The sequence below is a fragment of the Uloborus diversus genome, chromosome 7 (assembly GCF_026930045.1).
Source record: "Uloborus diversus isolate 005 chromosome 7, Udiv.v.3.1, whole genome shotgun sequence".
NCBI lineage: Eukaryota > Metazoa > Arthropoda > Arachnida > Araneae > Uloboridae > Uloborus > Uloborus diversus.
The window spans coordinates 7,710,656-7,726,975 of record NC_072737.1 but is presented as its reverse complement, the minus strand read 5'-3'; the positions used below and the strand labels follow the sequence as shown (position 1 = coordinate 7,726,975).

The 16,320-nt window shown below is 33.2% G+C and overlaps 1 protein-coding gene across 2 annotated transcripts in view; it reads right to left on the bottom strand.

Moving 5' to 3' along the window:
• Nucleotides 1-599: 599 nt before the first annotated feature.
• Nucleotides 600-16,320, bottom strand: part of LOC129227023 (period circadian protein-like) — a 61,698-nt gene continuing 45,977 nt past the window's right edge. The window contains exon 20 of one of the 2 annotated variants that reach the window (XM_054861655.1): nt 600-4,265. In XM_054861655.1, the coding sequence (XP_054717630.1) occupies nt 4,212-4,265 (54 nt within the window). In that variant the 3' untranslated portion in view covers nt 600-4,211. The remainder of the gene's footprint in view (nt 4,266-16,320) is intronic. The other variant, XM_054861653.1, reaches the window with a different exon arrangement.

Here is a 16,320-nt window from a genome sequence, read left to right as displayed (position 1 = left end):
GGGAACAATGAATTTCATATGCCAAGCATCGACTTGTTTCATTTAAATTAAATTGAAATGAATTTAAAAAGATAGTCAGTGCCATCTATGAATCAAATACAGAACAAAATAAAAAGATATTTGAAATATTTCATAACAGAAATACCCCCAGTTTAGTAAATAAAAGATTACATCAGTAAAATAATGAGCTTTAACATAAACAGTGATTAACTTTTGTGATTGGAAAATCCTGTTGTAACCAGGGTTGGCAAAAACCCAGGTTTTTTTTTAAAAAAAGCCCATGGACCCGGGGGTTTTTTAAAATAAAACCCAACTAAAGCTGGGTTTTTTAAAAGAAATGTGGGTTTTTTCTTTTTTTAGGGAAAATGTGGGGTACTTGTAGCATATTGTAGCGTAAGTATATGGACAAAGCACAAAAATTATCTTGGGGTAAAAAAAGCTGGAAAATTCAGCGTTTTCTGAAGTATAAAAGACGACGAAACCCAAGAATGGTGGAGTTTCAGATTTTTTAGTTTCCATGATTACCAACAGTTAAGGCAAAGTTACTTCTAGGGTGATAAAATCTATTGGTTTTTTTTGTTCGTTTTTTAATTACTACATTTTTTTTTTTTTTTTTTTTTTGCATTTTACTTTATTGTATTTCATTTTGTCCTTTTTTACTGAATTCCAGCTTAATCAAGACATTTCTTTGATCTTTATGTTGCCTGTTTTTCTATTTCTGTGTACAGAGTAAGACATATTAAACTTTTTCGTAAGATAATGAAAATACTATACATCCTATTCTGTTTTCTCTCCGACCGTTTGTAAAACCTGTTAATTTCTAAAAAATATACCTTGTTTATTCGAGATTTGTGACGTGTTGGTTTGCAGAAAATAATTCACATGAAAGCCTTTTAGCTAGAGTAGTTTTCTCTGTACAATCTACAAATATTGAGAAAACCAGACATGACAGGACTTAGTCAAGATAATTTGAGTTATTTATTGACCAGTTAAAGAAAAAAGTAAATATATTTATTTAAAATCTTTGAAGTATTTTTTTAATGCCGTTAAGAGTTAAGAAATACTATTAAAGTTCAAAATTCAATTTTTATGTCCATTGTCTGTGGTGAAGAACAAATAAAAAAGAAGTTTAAATTGTGAAAGAATTTAAATTAATTTTTTTAAACTTCTCAGAAAATTAAAAAAAAACAAAAGTGGGCTACATAATGGGTTTTTTCAAAAAAAACCATTGGGTCCAATCCGGCCAACCCTGGTTGTAACGCAACTGAAAAAGAGTACATTAAGCCATTTTCAATACTAATCATAACTAAATTACCCACAAAATATCACAGAAGCCTGATTTTATTTCATTAAAAAAAAATCAGTGCTTGGTGAAAGCTAAAATCTAATTTGGCTTCATTTAACTACAAAAATTCTGTTAATTTAGACCATTAATATTAATAGCAATGATCAGTGTTTCATTTCATATGAACAGAACTAGTGTTGTTAAGTTTGGGAGGGGAAAAAAAAAAACATGAGCTATTTGTGGGGTGGCTAAACATTTTTTTTTTTTTTTTTTTTTTGAGATCAACTTTTTAAATAATTCCAAGCAATGAAAAAATTTGATTTTGATTTCAATTTTTCGTTAAAAAAGCTCAATTTTAGTCATCTAAACTATTTTAAATTACTTATTAACAGCTTTTTCAGCTCATTTAATGTGACTAATATCATGTCTAACGTTTTGCAGACAGCAAAACTTCAGAAAAAAAGAACATGTTTTTCAAATGAAAGATTGTTAACTCTTTAAATGGAAGTTAGATATTTTTCTAATTCAAGTTAATTATAAAAATGTTTTGTAATTAAATATTTATTAGTCATACATAAAATTTAATTATTAAGTTAAGTCACTATTCATAATAAAATATGAAGACAGCTTGTGCTGATATTTTCAAACTTTTAGTTTTAATGTTTGACGAACATAAAATATGACAACAGTGGTTCATAACTCTATTATTTATAACACATTGGTAACGTATACCTCCATTATAAATTAACATTATTTTAAGTGACTTCTTGCATTAAATAGAGTTACAATGTATTTTAAAGGGTTGGAATAGATTGCAGCGCTTGTTTGAAAAATAGTAAACCAAGTATACTTACATTTTAACATTACAGTAGAAAAAAAAATTCACGATGACTATCAATTTCTCTCATTATAAAAACTGACTAGAAAGCAAAAGTTACTGCTTCTGACTTTTTGCACCCAGCAAGCAATGCATTCAATTACGAGCCCTTCTTTTTTGTGGCATAATAGCGACGTGAGTGGCGTGGCTTTCAGGAAACATTGCATTTAGCTGCAAAAGTATATTATTCGATCCTAAACCACACAACTTTTTAGAAGTTAACAATAGGTTTTGAAGTTTAAAAAATCCCTCTGTTTTGCTTTGCAAACAGAAAAATTGTTAGGCAAATTAAATTTTGAGACGGTTTTTCATCTTTCCATCTTAATTCAAAGCTTTTAAATGAAAATTAGTATTCATAGTTAGCAGAAAATACCAGATGGCTTTTGAAGAAGATGCAGCTGTTATGCAAACCATAAAGCTAGCATAAGTGCAGGATATTTCACTTTCTTTTTATTATTGTGAAACATATTTATCTGTGAATGACTAATTGTAATATCAGTGCTTTAATACTCATTGCAGATAAAACTCATTCTGAAGTGCTAATATATAGATATATTCTGAATATTAGTTTTAAAATTTGTGAAATGATCTATATGATGCAAAAACCTGTATAACGCAAAAGCTCTGGTCCCAAGGTGTGCGTTATAGCGGTCTTCTACTGTGGTTTCTATTTAGGCCTAACTTGAATTCATCTGACATAGATGTCACGGAATTTCAGTCAAATCATAGTTTGTCTCATCGTTAAAAAGTTACGTTAAAATTTCAACTCTGTTACTAAAGACATATTACACTAAAATAAGTCCAAACTAGTAAATCATCTCTGTAGTAGGCCAGAGGGGAGCTTGAAATGCCATATCTAGTCTCCTAGTATGCTGCCGTGGGTAAGTAAAAGGGCAGTAACTGCCCTTTTTTTTTTTGTCATCTGTTGTACGTTAGCTTTATTGTACAAGCTTGCTTATTTGATTTCTGGTTTGGAAAAAAAAAAAAACATCTAATTCCAACATTTCCCTATTGTTAGTATTGAATCCAATACACATTTCTTCAAATACGTCAAAAACTTATTTCTGCAGATACTGCCATTTACCTGCCCACAGCTGTATGGTTGTGAACAGGACAGATCGAAGTAGTGTGATATGGCAGCCATGGGCGCCCATATGGGGGGGGGCAAGTGGGGGCTCAACCCCCCCCCCCTAGAAATTAAAATTTCCTTGCTTTTAGTACTTTTTTTCTTTGCAAAAATGAACATTTCTTCTCCACCATTAATGAATAAGTTATTAAAAACGTCAAACCTAAATAACTCTAATCTGTACTGAAATCGGTTTCCATGGGGAAATTATCTGAGCCCCCCCCCCCCCCTTAAAATTTTGCATATGGGCGCCCATGGTATCCAATGAAATACTTTCTAATTTACTAACATAATGGATCTTATAATTTACTCTCACAGCTGGCAACATGAATATTCACACGCTTAATATGTCACAGAAAAGAAGGCAATTCATATTTAAAAAAAAAAAAAAAAAGAGGTTAGCTAAAATGTGATTGAAAAGAAAGTTAGGAACTTTTGGACCCATAGCTAATGCACACTTTTAGCAAACATACAAAACGACAATATGAACTATAATAAACACAATTTTAAAAAAATATAACAATAGCGTTCAAAATGTGGCTACGTTTTTCACTTCGGGATACGCACAGTTCTACTGCATTCAGTTACTTTTAAGGAAAGATACTTTACCGGGCAATTCACCTCGCAACGACAAAAGGAACAAATCAAGAACATCGCGCAGAAAGGACGATTCACAACAGTGGACGTTCGAGAAACTGTTCAAGCTCTTCAGCAACCTATCCGATTGCCGCACCATTCGAGTGCAAACAGACGGGAGAGAGATACCCTCTCCATTCACTCTACACAGAACAGAAAGAATTTGCATGAAAGGTGGGGGACGAAGTCGACACAATCATCGTGGTGCAAAATACCCATATCTGTATAGATGTTAACGTACGTATGAAATGTCGTATGTACAAGTGTGATTCGTACGAGAGGATTAGTTACGAATCCTCACACATGAGCTGCAATAGATAATCTTCTCGGTGGTCCAACTCCTGGAAATACACATGAAACCAGTGTCAGAACAGAAGTTCACTCTAATAATACATTTCATGACCATATCGTTAAAAAAAAAAAAACATACAAGATAACAAAAACGGATTCTTTCGTTATAGCCACTGCTTGGTGCTCAGGCAGAAAGATTCAAACTCTGGACCTGCACAAAAATGAAAGAGACCTGCTAACAGCAAGATGGGAAAAACTGTGCCCCCTTAAAGTCAATTGCTTTTTTATTTTGGTAAATATTTTTTCAGGAATTGCTGAATCACAGAAAATAATTGACTGTTTCCTCTGCATCGTTAATTACTATGCCTAGATAAAAATGAGTGTTTTTTATTTTGAAAAATGGCAATGTGAACGGCAAATTTTCCTAAGAGTGACTGCTTTTTTGAAAGTTTTCAATATAGTAACTGAGTTAAAAAAAAAAAAGTTATCATCAAAGTGTCAATGCATTTGATCAGCATGGGTAATCACTTGTATACAGAATATGAAAAAAACTATAAACATTACAAAAAAGGAGCAGTATTTATGTTTCTCCGTTGAGACTTTCCGAGAACAGCATGTACCACAGTGAAGTTGGCAATTAAGGCTTTATATAACACATCTCAAGAAAATCGTTTTGACTACAACTGGATTGCAATTGGATTGGTTAACTTAATTGCATATCGAAAGAATTAAAACAATATTTTTCATTGCTAAGGCGTTACAAATGAGAAAGGAGTCAACCAGCAACAAATTCCAGGCAAAACTGAGGTGATCCCTTCCGTCTTAAGACTCAAAAGAAGTTCTAGAATATTTTTAAAAAGTTTTCCTCCAAAAAAGAAACTAACAAGTTCCTTCAACACAGTTTTGATTTTTGATGATCATACAACAGTAAAAATTGTTTCTCAGTTTTCAGGTTAGCTTGTGGCTGAAAAGCTGAAAAATAAGTTCTCTTGTCTCATTTTTGGCAAGCACTAAAAAAAAAAACTTCACATTTCCCGCCAGTAAAAACGGAAAGAACTGGATTGCGTTTAATTCTCTACTACATACATTTAGACTAAACTCGAGGTGCAAGCCCATGGAGGCTAAACCGTACATGAAATCCCCATGGTTTAGTTCCCAAGCAGGTTTTGTACTCATTCTATTGACCCACTGAAGGGATGAAAGGTTAAGTTGACAGCGTTTAACCCTGGTCTGCAGTGTGGAAGTGCAAAGCCCACTGGGCATTGTCTATATACATTCAATTCACCAGATAAAAAGAACATAACATTGGAAGCCCTCTCCACATCTTCGTTATAAAAAGGTTAAGATTTTGTTCTTTCAGAAACTCTTCTTTAAACAAGGCGACCAAAACGGCACCTATTCTGAACGATGTCCTCTGAATTCCGAAAGAATGGGGAAACCATACTTGATTCCAGTTTGTTTTAATCATTTTAAAATAGTTTAGGACTTTTTTTTCTGAATCGCAACTTAACTATCATACACCTGAGTAGAAATCAGGAGTGGTTAACCCTATCCAAATAATAAGTCTCTGGCATTGTTGATAACAAAAATCTGAATGTAAATCTGTTGTCCTAGACCTGAAATTTGCCCTCTTCTCCCTAACCTTCATTTTTACAGCTCACAGTGATACACTGATTGAGATATTTTTTTTTTTATAGATTTTGTGTCCTAAGATTAGATGCACCCACTTAAAACTGTTTCCCAACTGGCATACTTTCCTATTTGCCTATACAGTGAAGCACCGTTTATACGTTTCTCTTTTATACGTCTTTATCAATTATACGTTTTTAAAATTGGTCCTTGCAAAGTCTAATACACATTGACCTATACCCATTATACGTTTTTTCGTTTGTACGCTTTTTTCATACAGTCCCTTCAAAAACGTATAAACGGTGCTTCACTGTATATATAATAAATCTCATTCACTAACAATAACATCAAAGAATATTATTAAACTAGCTGCGTGCCCGGGCTACCTAAAAAATGTAAGAGCAGTCCAGTTGATGTTTTTGTAGTACACTGACACTAGTTTCTAACGCGTTAAGGAATAAATAAATGCGCGTAAAGCAAGGTTTGCAAAACACCAGTAAAACATATTTTTGCCAAAACACCTCATCAACGTTAATAATCGTTATCAATAATACAAGTTATGAGTACATTTTCAGTCAGCACAAAAGGGGAAAATATATGCATTATCAACTATAATCTTTACTCACGTTTAACTGAATTACATCTGATAGACTATATCGGAAATATTTATGCACAATAACAATCCGCTTTTTACATAAAATAGTCTACTACCCGGCGTTGCCCGGGTGTTTATTAATGCAACATACTGCATTAATAAACACCTATCACGTGGTCATCACTATACACGTGGAAAACCTAATTTTATTTCTTTATATTCGAGAAAAAAAATTGCAACAGATCTTTCATCTCAATGATTTTCTTCACACTGTAAATTTTAATAAAAGCGTTCATCCGGAAAGTTGAGTTGAAGCACTGAATAATAATTTGAATGGAGGAAAGCCTTCGAAAAATATGGATTTTATTTTGAAATCTAAGAGTCATAATTAATAATTTTTAATTGATATCTCCGCTAATTATTATCGCAGGATTATGTTAAATAGCCAAACATGAAGACGGGAAGATGACGAATCCATCGATACCTGGTTCGATGGTCAGTTCACTGTCGTTCGGGAGAAGAAGCTTGGACATAGATAGATAGATAGATACTCAGATTTTATATGTATAAGATTACACCAAACTAAAATCATGTCCAGATACTTGAAAATCTAAATCTCAATTTCAGCCATGTTATGAAGAGTGAAAATGATAATAAGATTGTAAATATTTTAATATGTCTAGACCATGGAATAAAAGGGGAACAAACTAGATTTAAAAAGAAAAAAACTTTTTTTTTTTTTATGAGAAAGTAGAAGATGAGTCATGGCCTATTCTGTATGAAACAATGATTTAAGAATAAATTTTTTGAAACTTTGAAGAGTCAAAAGTAGTACAGTCATACAAAATTCAATTACAAAACTGATTTTGTTTTTACGTTTGAACAATAGATCACTTTTCTTTTTTTTTTTTTTTTTGAGTCGCTACTCATCAGATTTATCACTGCACTTTTGCAAACAGTCTGTAGAATAATATCAAAATTTCAGAGCAAATAAACAAAAAAAAAGTATTTTTAAATAGTAATAGTAAAACTAATAAATAAATAAATTATAATAAAACAATAAAATAAAATAATTTTAAAATGTTACAAGCTAATAAAGAAAGAGAGAAAAGGTCGAATAAAACGAAACAAAACAAATTAAGTAAAAAAAAAATTCAGGAAAAACTACAAAGCAAGTCAGTTCCCCTAAGCATAAAACACAGTAACTGTTTTAAGTTTACATCAGCACATGATTTCCGTAAAGATAGCACCACAGCATCTGACAAAAATATTTCTTTCAAACAGAAATTTCAACAACGATACATTTTTAATTTTTATTAACTTGCTTTTTCATCAAATATACCCAAAATAATGCAAGGAAAAAAATATTACTAAAGCTAAAATTAAAGTGTCAACTCAACAACATCAATTCTTTGTCAGTTTTAAGGCTATACATTTAAAAATAACTCTCATAGCTCACTCAAAAAACTATCAGACAGTGCTACAAAAACGAACTTCATGGTAAAGATGTTTTCAAATTATCGATGAACGCTAAATGTTGTACAAAAAAGTTACTGCCATGATGTCTCTTAAATGTCAATGCATAAAAAATCTATCATTTTGAGAAAAAAATCCATATGGTCATAACATATTTAAATACAAAAATACACACTAAAAATTAGTTACTAAATAAAGTTTCAAAATTAAGAGCTAAAGACTTAACTACAAAAATCAATCCATACTATAATCATCGAAAGCTGATAAGGTAAATAATTCATTGGATTATTTGTGTATTATTTTGCTGCATAGTAAGAAATTCATCTGTTCTTGATTCATTTACAACCAAGAAGTTCAAATAATACCTCATGGAAGATTAAAATAAATAATGACACTCATCAGGGAATGTCATGATATTCCCTGGTTATACACATGGATATCTGAATGATCTTTGAAAATAAAATGGCTAAGTTATGTTAAGCAAAGCAAGCATAAGCATTAACAGGGAATACGTTTTCTTGAAAGATTGAGATATATCTCATAGGGTATATCATTATATGCAAGCTTATGCTTCAAAGCATAATCCTGATATCAAATGAATCCTCAATGGAAAAATATTTTCATTGCTTCAAAATGTTTGAGATTCATTATGCAAATGAAAACATTCGAAGAGCAATAGTGGAAAGGAAATTCAGATAATTGCTGAATTGAGAAGTGAAACAATGTACAAAAACCAATTAAAAAATATATATATATATATACAAGTAAGCAAAACTTTTCTAATTTGTATACAATGATTTTTTTTTTTTTTTGTTGCTCTTTTGCCACTATACTTAGGCAGTCAGAATTTCAAGTACTATTTTTATTTGAAAATACTGACCTCAGAAAGTAATTTAATGACAATGTAGAACAAAAATAATGAAAATATTAACTACATGCTATTCATGATCAATAAAACTTAAAACCCCAGATAGTATACATCAGGGGCGGATCTAGGGGAGGGGAGGGGGGCCATGGCCCCTCCCAAAGTCTTGTGATTGTAGAAATTTTTTTAAGAAAAAAAGGAAAAAAAATATGATGAGAAGATAACAAAATTTAACACATGTGCTATACTGAAAAAGAAGCATAAGCCTTAATTGAGAGATAAATTATGTCCCTACCCTCAAAACAAAACTTTTATTTCCAAAATTTTTCTCCATCTTTTACATCATTTCTTGATTCCAACTACAGACACTTGTGGACGATCTCTAAATGCTGCTGTTCTCAGAGTATACCTATTGTTCACAAGACCAAAGAGTGCCTAAATTTTCGTTTTTATGGCTTTAATTTCGAAACTAGGGGGAGAACCCCCTTTTTCCATGTCCTTTCCCAAATGCCTTGATATGTAGCAAAAAAATTGCATTTTAAGTCTTTTATTTGGAAAAAATGTCAACGGAAACTAGCTTATCCAGCCCTTATCAGTTAACTTGCTTAAAAGCAACTTAAATGAAAATTTTTGGGACTTCAATTACAAACGATCTTTGATAGGACCCCCTCCCTCCCTAGTTGATATCGTGATGATAGCTTTAAAAGGAGGGTTTTGGAGGAGCTCACGAATTTTCCATCCCTTTCTAAAATATGTATAAAAAAAGTTAAAAATCGAAATTTTAGAGCCTCAAAGGCAAAATATTTCTAGGAAGGAAGGATTCTAAGCACCTTCACACTTCCTTAAATGTAAGCAAACATTACCTAAAGATGCATTTTTAGGATGGAAAGCTGAAGAGCTAGAAGAGCATCCCTCCTCTTCTAACTTCTCAATGTATAATGACAGAATATTTTGGTTTCTAAGCTTTATTTTCAAAAAGTATTTTGGGGCCAGCACCTGAAACCTGACATTTCTCCGTACATCATCAAAAATAGACAAAATGCGTTTTTAGTTTCCTAATTTTCAAAAATTACTCGGCAATTTAAATTTTGAAACATTTTCGAGGGAGATTCCTAAATCCACCCCCTCACCTAATGTCCCGATACCCCGAAAATTGAGTTTTTAAAACTTCATTTTAATAAAATTTCTGGGGAGTTCGGAGTTTGTTCAAAAATTTCGGATGGCCCCTCCCAAAACAATCGGCTGGATCCGCCACTGGTATACATTCTTTTTAACAGGGAATGACTTCTATAAAATGGTTTTAGAATGATAAAAAAAATAACGCATGCTTTTTGGAAATAAATATCAAATTATAGGCTAGGACACAACAGCAATTTCCCGAATGCTCGAGAAATGTCACAAGCTAAAAAAAAAATTTTTGAAAAGATGGCACTTCAAACCAGTTACTGAATTTCTGCTCAGAGCAACCGAGATGCTACAGCAGCTAAAAGACAGCAACAAAACGAAGGAAGTAACCCGGGGGCATGCACGAAAGATCCTCGGAAGCTGCCCTCCGATTAAATAGAGCCAGACAACCCACCTCGGTTTAGGGATCGGCCTGAAAAAGAGAAAAACAGACAGAAATGGCGCAGCTATCCATTCAAATAACATCTGACAAGACGTGAAGGGGCAAAGATGGGGGGTTAGATAACGCTCCCACTTTCTTTTGCCTGCGACACATAAACACAAAAGGTTTTTAAAAAAAAAAAGGGATCCCACGAACTTTGCATTGCACATGTTACTTACCACTCTCGTACAAGCGAAAACCAAGAGAGATTGAACATGTTTTTACTTCCTTTTACAAAAAAGGAAGTATATTGTATTCGCAAAAAAATTTTCACTCAAAATTTGACCTTCATTTCCATTTTGCTCACCCCCAAATGAATGTTGAGTTTTTTTTTTCAACCCGACCACACGTGGATATGTGCCTAGGAACGTACAAACACCCGAAATATCCATTTTGACGATCCCCGAGTTAATTACAACGAGTTTTCTCGTGACGTCTGTATATACGTATGTATGTCGCATAACTCAAGAACGGTATGACCTAGAAAGTTGAAATTTGGTACGTCCTAGTGGGGTCTAGTTGTGTACCTCCCTTTTTGGTTGCATTCGGATGCTCCAAAGGGGGTCTTTTACACCATTTTTGAGGGAAAACAATGTTAATTTCAATGCAAACTCAAGTGGTGTTATAATTTATTATAACACTTGGCAACATATCGCCAAGCTTTTGGTCGCCAACTTGGCGACAAATTTGGCGATTTTTTTTTTTTAATTTTTAAATCTGGTTTCAATTTGGCCATTGTTGATGTTATTTAGAGAGTTAACTATTGAATCACCTTAAAATTGCCAATAACGGGGAAATAACTTGAAATTGGTGCAAAAGGAAATCATGTGATACACACATGAGCTCGTCTCTTTTCCAGATTACAAATTTTGTCAGCATAATATCTTTCAAAAATCTTACATTGCTAGAATTAATTTCAAATAATGTAAATCGTATAAAAAATATTGTAGATAAAATGTATAATCTGTTAAAAATAATTTACATTCAAAATGAAAAGAATTTAATTTAATTATATAGCTAAAAATTGGAAAACTGTTTTATTAATCAAACATGTAATTTTGAAAATACAAAAATAATCTTTAAAATTAAAAACTTTTTTTTTTCTGCATGCTGCAGCTAAATTTCTACACTTTAATTACTGGAGTTTCTAAGGTAAGAAAAAGGAGCAAAGTTATCTCTAACATTTGAAAGTTGCATTCCAAAATGTTGTGATTTTCTTCTGGTAATAAAAGATCCCAAAAAATTTCAATTGAAATAACTAGTATCAAGAAGAACTAGAATCAATTGAAGCCTCAGAACAAAAACTGAATAAAAATACTGCAAAAGCTCAATACACTCACTACAATTTTAAAATTTTACCACTTTTATATTGGAAATAATAAAATCTTGCAAATTTTAAGAGAATGCAGCATTTGCAGTCAAATTAGAGGGGAGGGAACACTAAATAGCATTCGCTGAACAATGTATTTTATAAACCATTTAAAAAATAGGTAATTTAAAAGCGCAACCAATTTTCATCCACGATGAAGTATATGAATTGCAGTGTTGCCAGATTGGGGAAAATTTCCCCATTTTGGGGAAATCTGGTGCTCTCTGGGGAAATTTTGGGGAAATGGGTTTTGAGGGGAATTCTTTGGGGAAACATTTTTTTCTTGGGGAAAACCTGGGGGGAAAAAAGAAATTTTTTCGTATTTAGATTCGCGTCAAGAAGTAGTAGTGTTTCTAGCAAACAGTGTTGGTTTAGCTTTGCTCAACTTTATGGAATTCGCATTTCGCATTATGTAGAATATTATGCTACGGAATTTGCATTAATGTTCTGCGTGAGTAACTGGTTGATTCGTGAAATAGGTAAAAATAAGTGTGATGAAGAATGTTCTTGGATAAATATATACATAAATCATAGTTTAAATGTACATACAGAAACAGAGTAGTAAATGCAAGTAGAAAAAAAAACCTTTGGCTATTTCTTATCTTTGGGTCAGGCGTTTATGTCTAGTGGCACTCGCATGGCTTTGCCCGTAGTAGAAAATTAAAAGGTCTTTTGGTTCCCCTGCATGTTTACAAATAATGCATGATGAATTTCTCGCCAATTGGCTTGCCCACGTTACGGTTCCACATTATGATAGCTTGGTAATTTACTCGTCCAGCTTATGATAATTTTGCTCGGGAAAATAGAATACAAAAAGAACAAAATCGAATTCTCGAAAAATCGCTTAAAGGTGCACACCCCACGCTACAAACTAATCCTTTGCCAAATTTCATGAAAATTGGCCGAACGGTCTAGATGCTATGCGTGTCACAGAGATCCTCACAGACAGAGAGAGAGACTTTCAGCTTTATTATTAGTAAAGATAAAGAAGACAAAAAAAGCGAAAACGGGAAGAAAAAAAATGGGGAATTTTATAAAAAAATTTGGCTATTTGGGGAAAAATTTTATTTTCAAGAGACAAAAATATTAGAGGAAGTCGATTCATTTTATGAAAATATTAGTGGAAAAATAATTTTTGAATTTGGGGAATTTTGATAGAAAACATCGCTTTTTGGGGAAAAGTTGGAAGGGAATTGGGGAAATCTGGGTTTGACCATCTGGCAACACTGATGAATTGACATAAAAGGAAACGATTCTATAACAATAAATCTATTATTCTCTAAGCTACAAGGACATAAACTGCAGTATTTAACACTGTTTAATTATCACTACTGTTCTATAAAATTATGAAAAGCTCATAAGTAACTATTTGGAAGCAGATCAGAATCTAACAGAAATTTCAGGTACTTCTAACATCCATGTGATAGCCATTGGGGGAAATATATCTATCAACAAACAATTTTTGAAACATTTCAGTCTATACCTCTCATGAATAAACTATTTACATGGAAATGAAATTTCATTTTCACCTTACACTTTTGATATAGTACAAGTAACAACTAAGTATTTTTACAAATTTTCTTTTTTGTCTTGCTTGTTATATGATACTGTTTTGTTTTGTGTCGCCCTAATCCCATATTCAAAAACTAGATAGAATGTTGTTTAAGGCATTGTTTTTTTGTACGTAAAATATACATTCAGTGCAGAAATTTTCAGAAAAAAGTTATGTATTAGCTCGTAAACAACTTCAAACGGTGCATTCAACAACATGACAATCTCTCCCAGCTTTGTTTTGCAACAAAATTAAAATAACAATAATTTAATTTAAAGAATCAAATAATGTGAGACATAACACAGTTCTGCTATGCAATAAAATATCCTAAACCGAAGTTATAGGAGACTAACCTTTCATTCATCGATATCTCGGTAATAAATCCAAGACAGCTAATTACTGTTTACAAAACATCTAAAGTTGCAAATAATATTTATATCATTAATTTTCTGATGGATACTGAATGTAGAATGAGATTAATATTTTCAGTCTGCAAGAGCGAAAATGTAGTAAATGAAAAGTTTCTTCAATTTGAATTTTATTTATTTTCCTACACAAAGCTCAAAAATAGGAAGAAATCAAACTTAAAAGTTTGATTACTTCTCAATTGTTTTTTAACTATTTCTTTCCTAAGTAAAAAAAAAAAAATGATTATCAAACATAACCACTAATAATTTGACCCAAACGTTTCAAATACTTTGAGAGATGCATTAACTTTTTCTAATCTCAAATTCAGGTACTAGATTAAATATTTCTCCACCTCCACATTAAATTGATTCAGTGAAACAATTTGGATACTTCTGGGGGTTTATTTATTCATTTATTCTTGAGTAAAAAGGAGATTGAGCAAAACTAATTTATTGATTTACAAGAAGTACAAAAAGATAAAAAGAGTCCTGAATTACAAACAAAAACGCACCAGTTACCTCATCTACTAAGAATTGTTGGACTATTTTTTTGCATTGCACACTAGACTATGTAAACTACACTAATTACAATGTAAATATTATACACAAATTTCTCTGGAAACTAGTTCCTTTAAAAGTTAGAATTAATGAAGTCTATAGATGGCATATAAAGTTCAATATTTATCGTTTAGTACGTGAAACTTTGAAAATATTCACAACACATGTGAAACTAGAAAGGGAAAAGGATGGTTTCAGTAGCTGGCTGAACACTCAAGAAATGCACACAGGGACTTTTTGATTTTAACTGGCTACTTTATGGTACAAAATTTGTAAATCTCTTTCAAAAAATGTATTTCTGCCAGTCTTAAGAAATACAGTTCTTATAGGAGTGAATTATGGAAAGAATCAAACAATTATTTGCAATTTTGGTAGTTTAACTATAAACTAATATATACAGTGACAGTATATTTACAAGAATTACAATGTTTCAGAAGTAAAACAGTGCATGACATGCTTTTTACCTGAAAGATAACTTAAAAGAATTCCTCTCTCATCAACATTACACACAGAGCAAGAGCCCGTGAGCGCCAGACCTAAGTCATAGCATAAAGGCCCAAAGTTTTTCTGCGTAAGCACATCACAGTAGGTAAGAAAGGTTCACTATTATTTAAGCAAAGTCGCGCAGGCTTTGGCTAGCAAAGGTGCATCAAAAACTTATCATCATTGAGTCATTCCATGAAAAGTGACCTCATCCTCTCCACCTGCCCAGCTCCGATTTGAACGAAATTTTACAGAGGTGCAGACATGCCTTTGAAACTAACCTACACTAATTTTCTGCTTCCAAGACCCATATTCGAAGGATCTAGGATTAAAAAAAAAAAAAAAAGAGGCTCCAAAATGGCGGATCAGCTTTGTGAAACAAATTGCCATGTTCAGGCTGATCCCTCATTGGAGGCTGTTTTGGAGTCCATTTTTTTTTTCTTTTTGAGGTGTCCTAGATCCTCATGATTTTTGTCTTGGAAACTGTCCCAATGTAGTCCATGCGTGTCGTAAAAGGCTACTAAAATGGATACCCAATCTAAGGTGCTGATGGATGGATGGCATCTGGGTTGTGATGTTTAAACGGTTCCCTCGAGGAACCAGGAAAAACCTCGTTGTAATTTTCCTTGCACTCGTACAGGGTGGTTGCTTGGGTGTTGACCTTTTACCACCGCCCAGTTCCCAGCTCCTTAGGAGCTGGATACTGGCTTGAAGGAGAGAACCAGCAACGTTGCTGCTGGAGGAGGTGAAGGGTGGAGGTCTGCAACCCACCAACTGCTAAGGGTGCACATCTGCAACCCACCGACACTGCAGTAGGGGGGCAGGGGGTACTCATTTATGCATAAAAATGCAACAGGCGCAGGAGAGGCTGTTACAGAAGGCGAAAGCCACTGGGCCAGCCATTCCCGAGAAGGTAAGAGAAAACAAACGTCATCGATCGGAGGTTTCAACTCCTTCCGCTGCACAAACTGTTGCATCTCAAAGAGTAAGGGCTGGTCAACCACAGTCCTACGCTCAAGCAGTGCATATGTTCAAGGTGGCTGTTGTGAGATAAACCTTCCCGTCGGAGAAGTTATCTCGCGATGACATTGAACATATTCAGCTTGTCTTTCTAAGGAGGACAGACCTGATTCTCTCTGAGGATCACTTGCCAAAAGTTAAGTAGGCTTCTTAATAAAAATAGCATTAGGAAGGCTTTTGGTCTTCTTACTGGACTTAATACCTTAAAGCGCCACCTTGCTATAACGGGTGTCAGTAATGATCCAATTTGCAGAGGTTACCTCTTTTAGGAGGAAACTATTACTCACACCCTGTGTGATTGTGAAGTGTTTTCCGCTTATAGGTTTGAACACATTGGTCATCATTTGCTTGAACCAAGCAAGATTCATTCCTATTAGGTGTTTGCTGAATTCTGCTTCAGCTACTGGTCTGTTTTAAGACTTCTGTTTGGGGACTAGTACAATAGACCTCTGTCGCAGTGCTTGGTTCGGTTGAGCCCCCCTTTCATTCATTTCATCTCATGATGTTTAGTTTTAGCAGCCATTTTACGCACCTTTGCTAAGTGT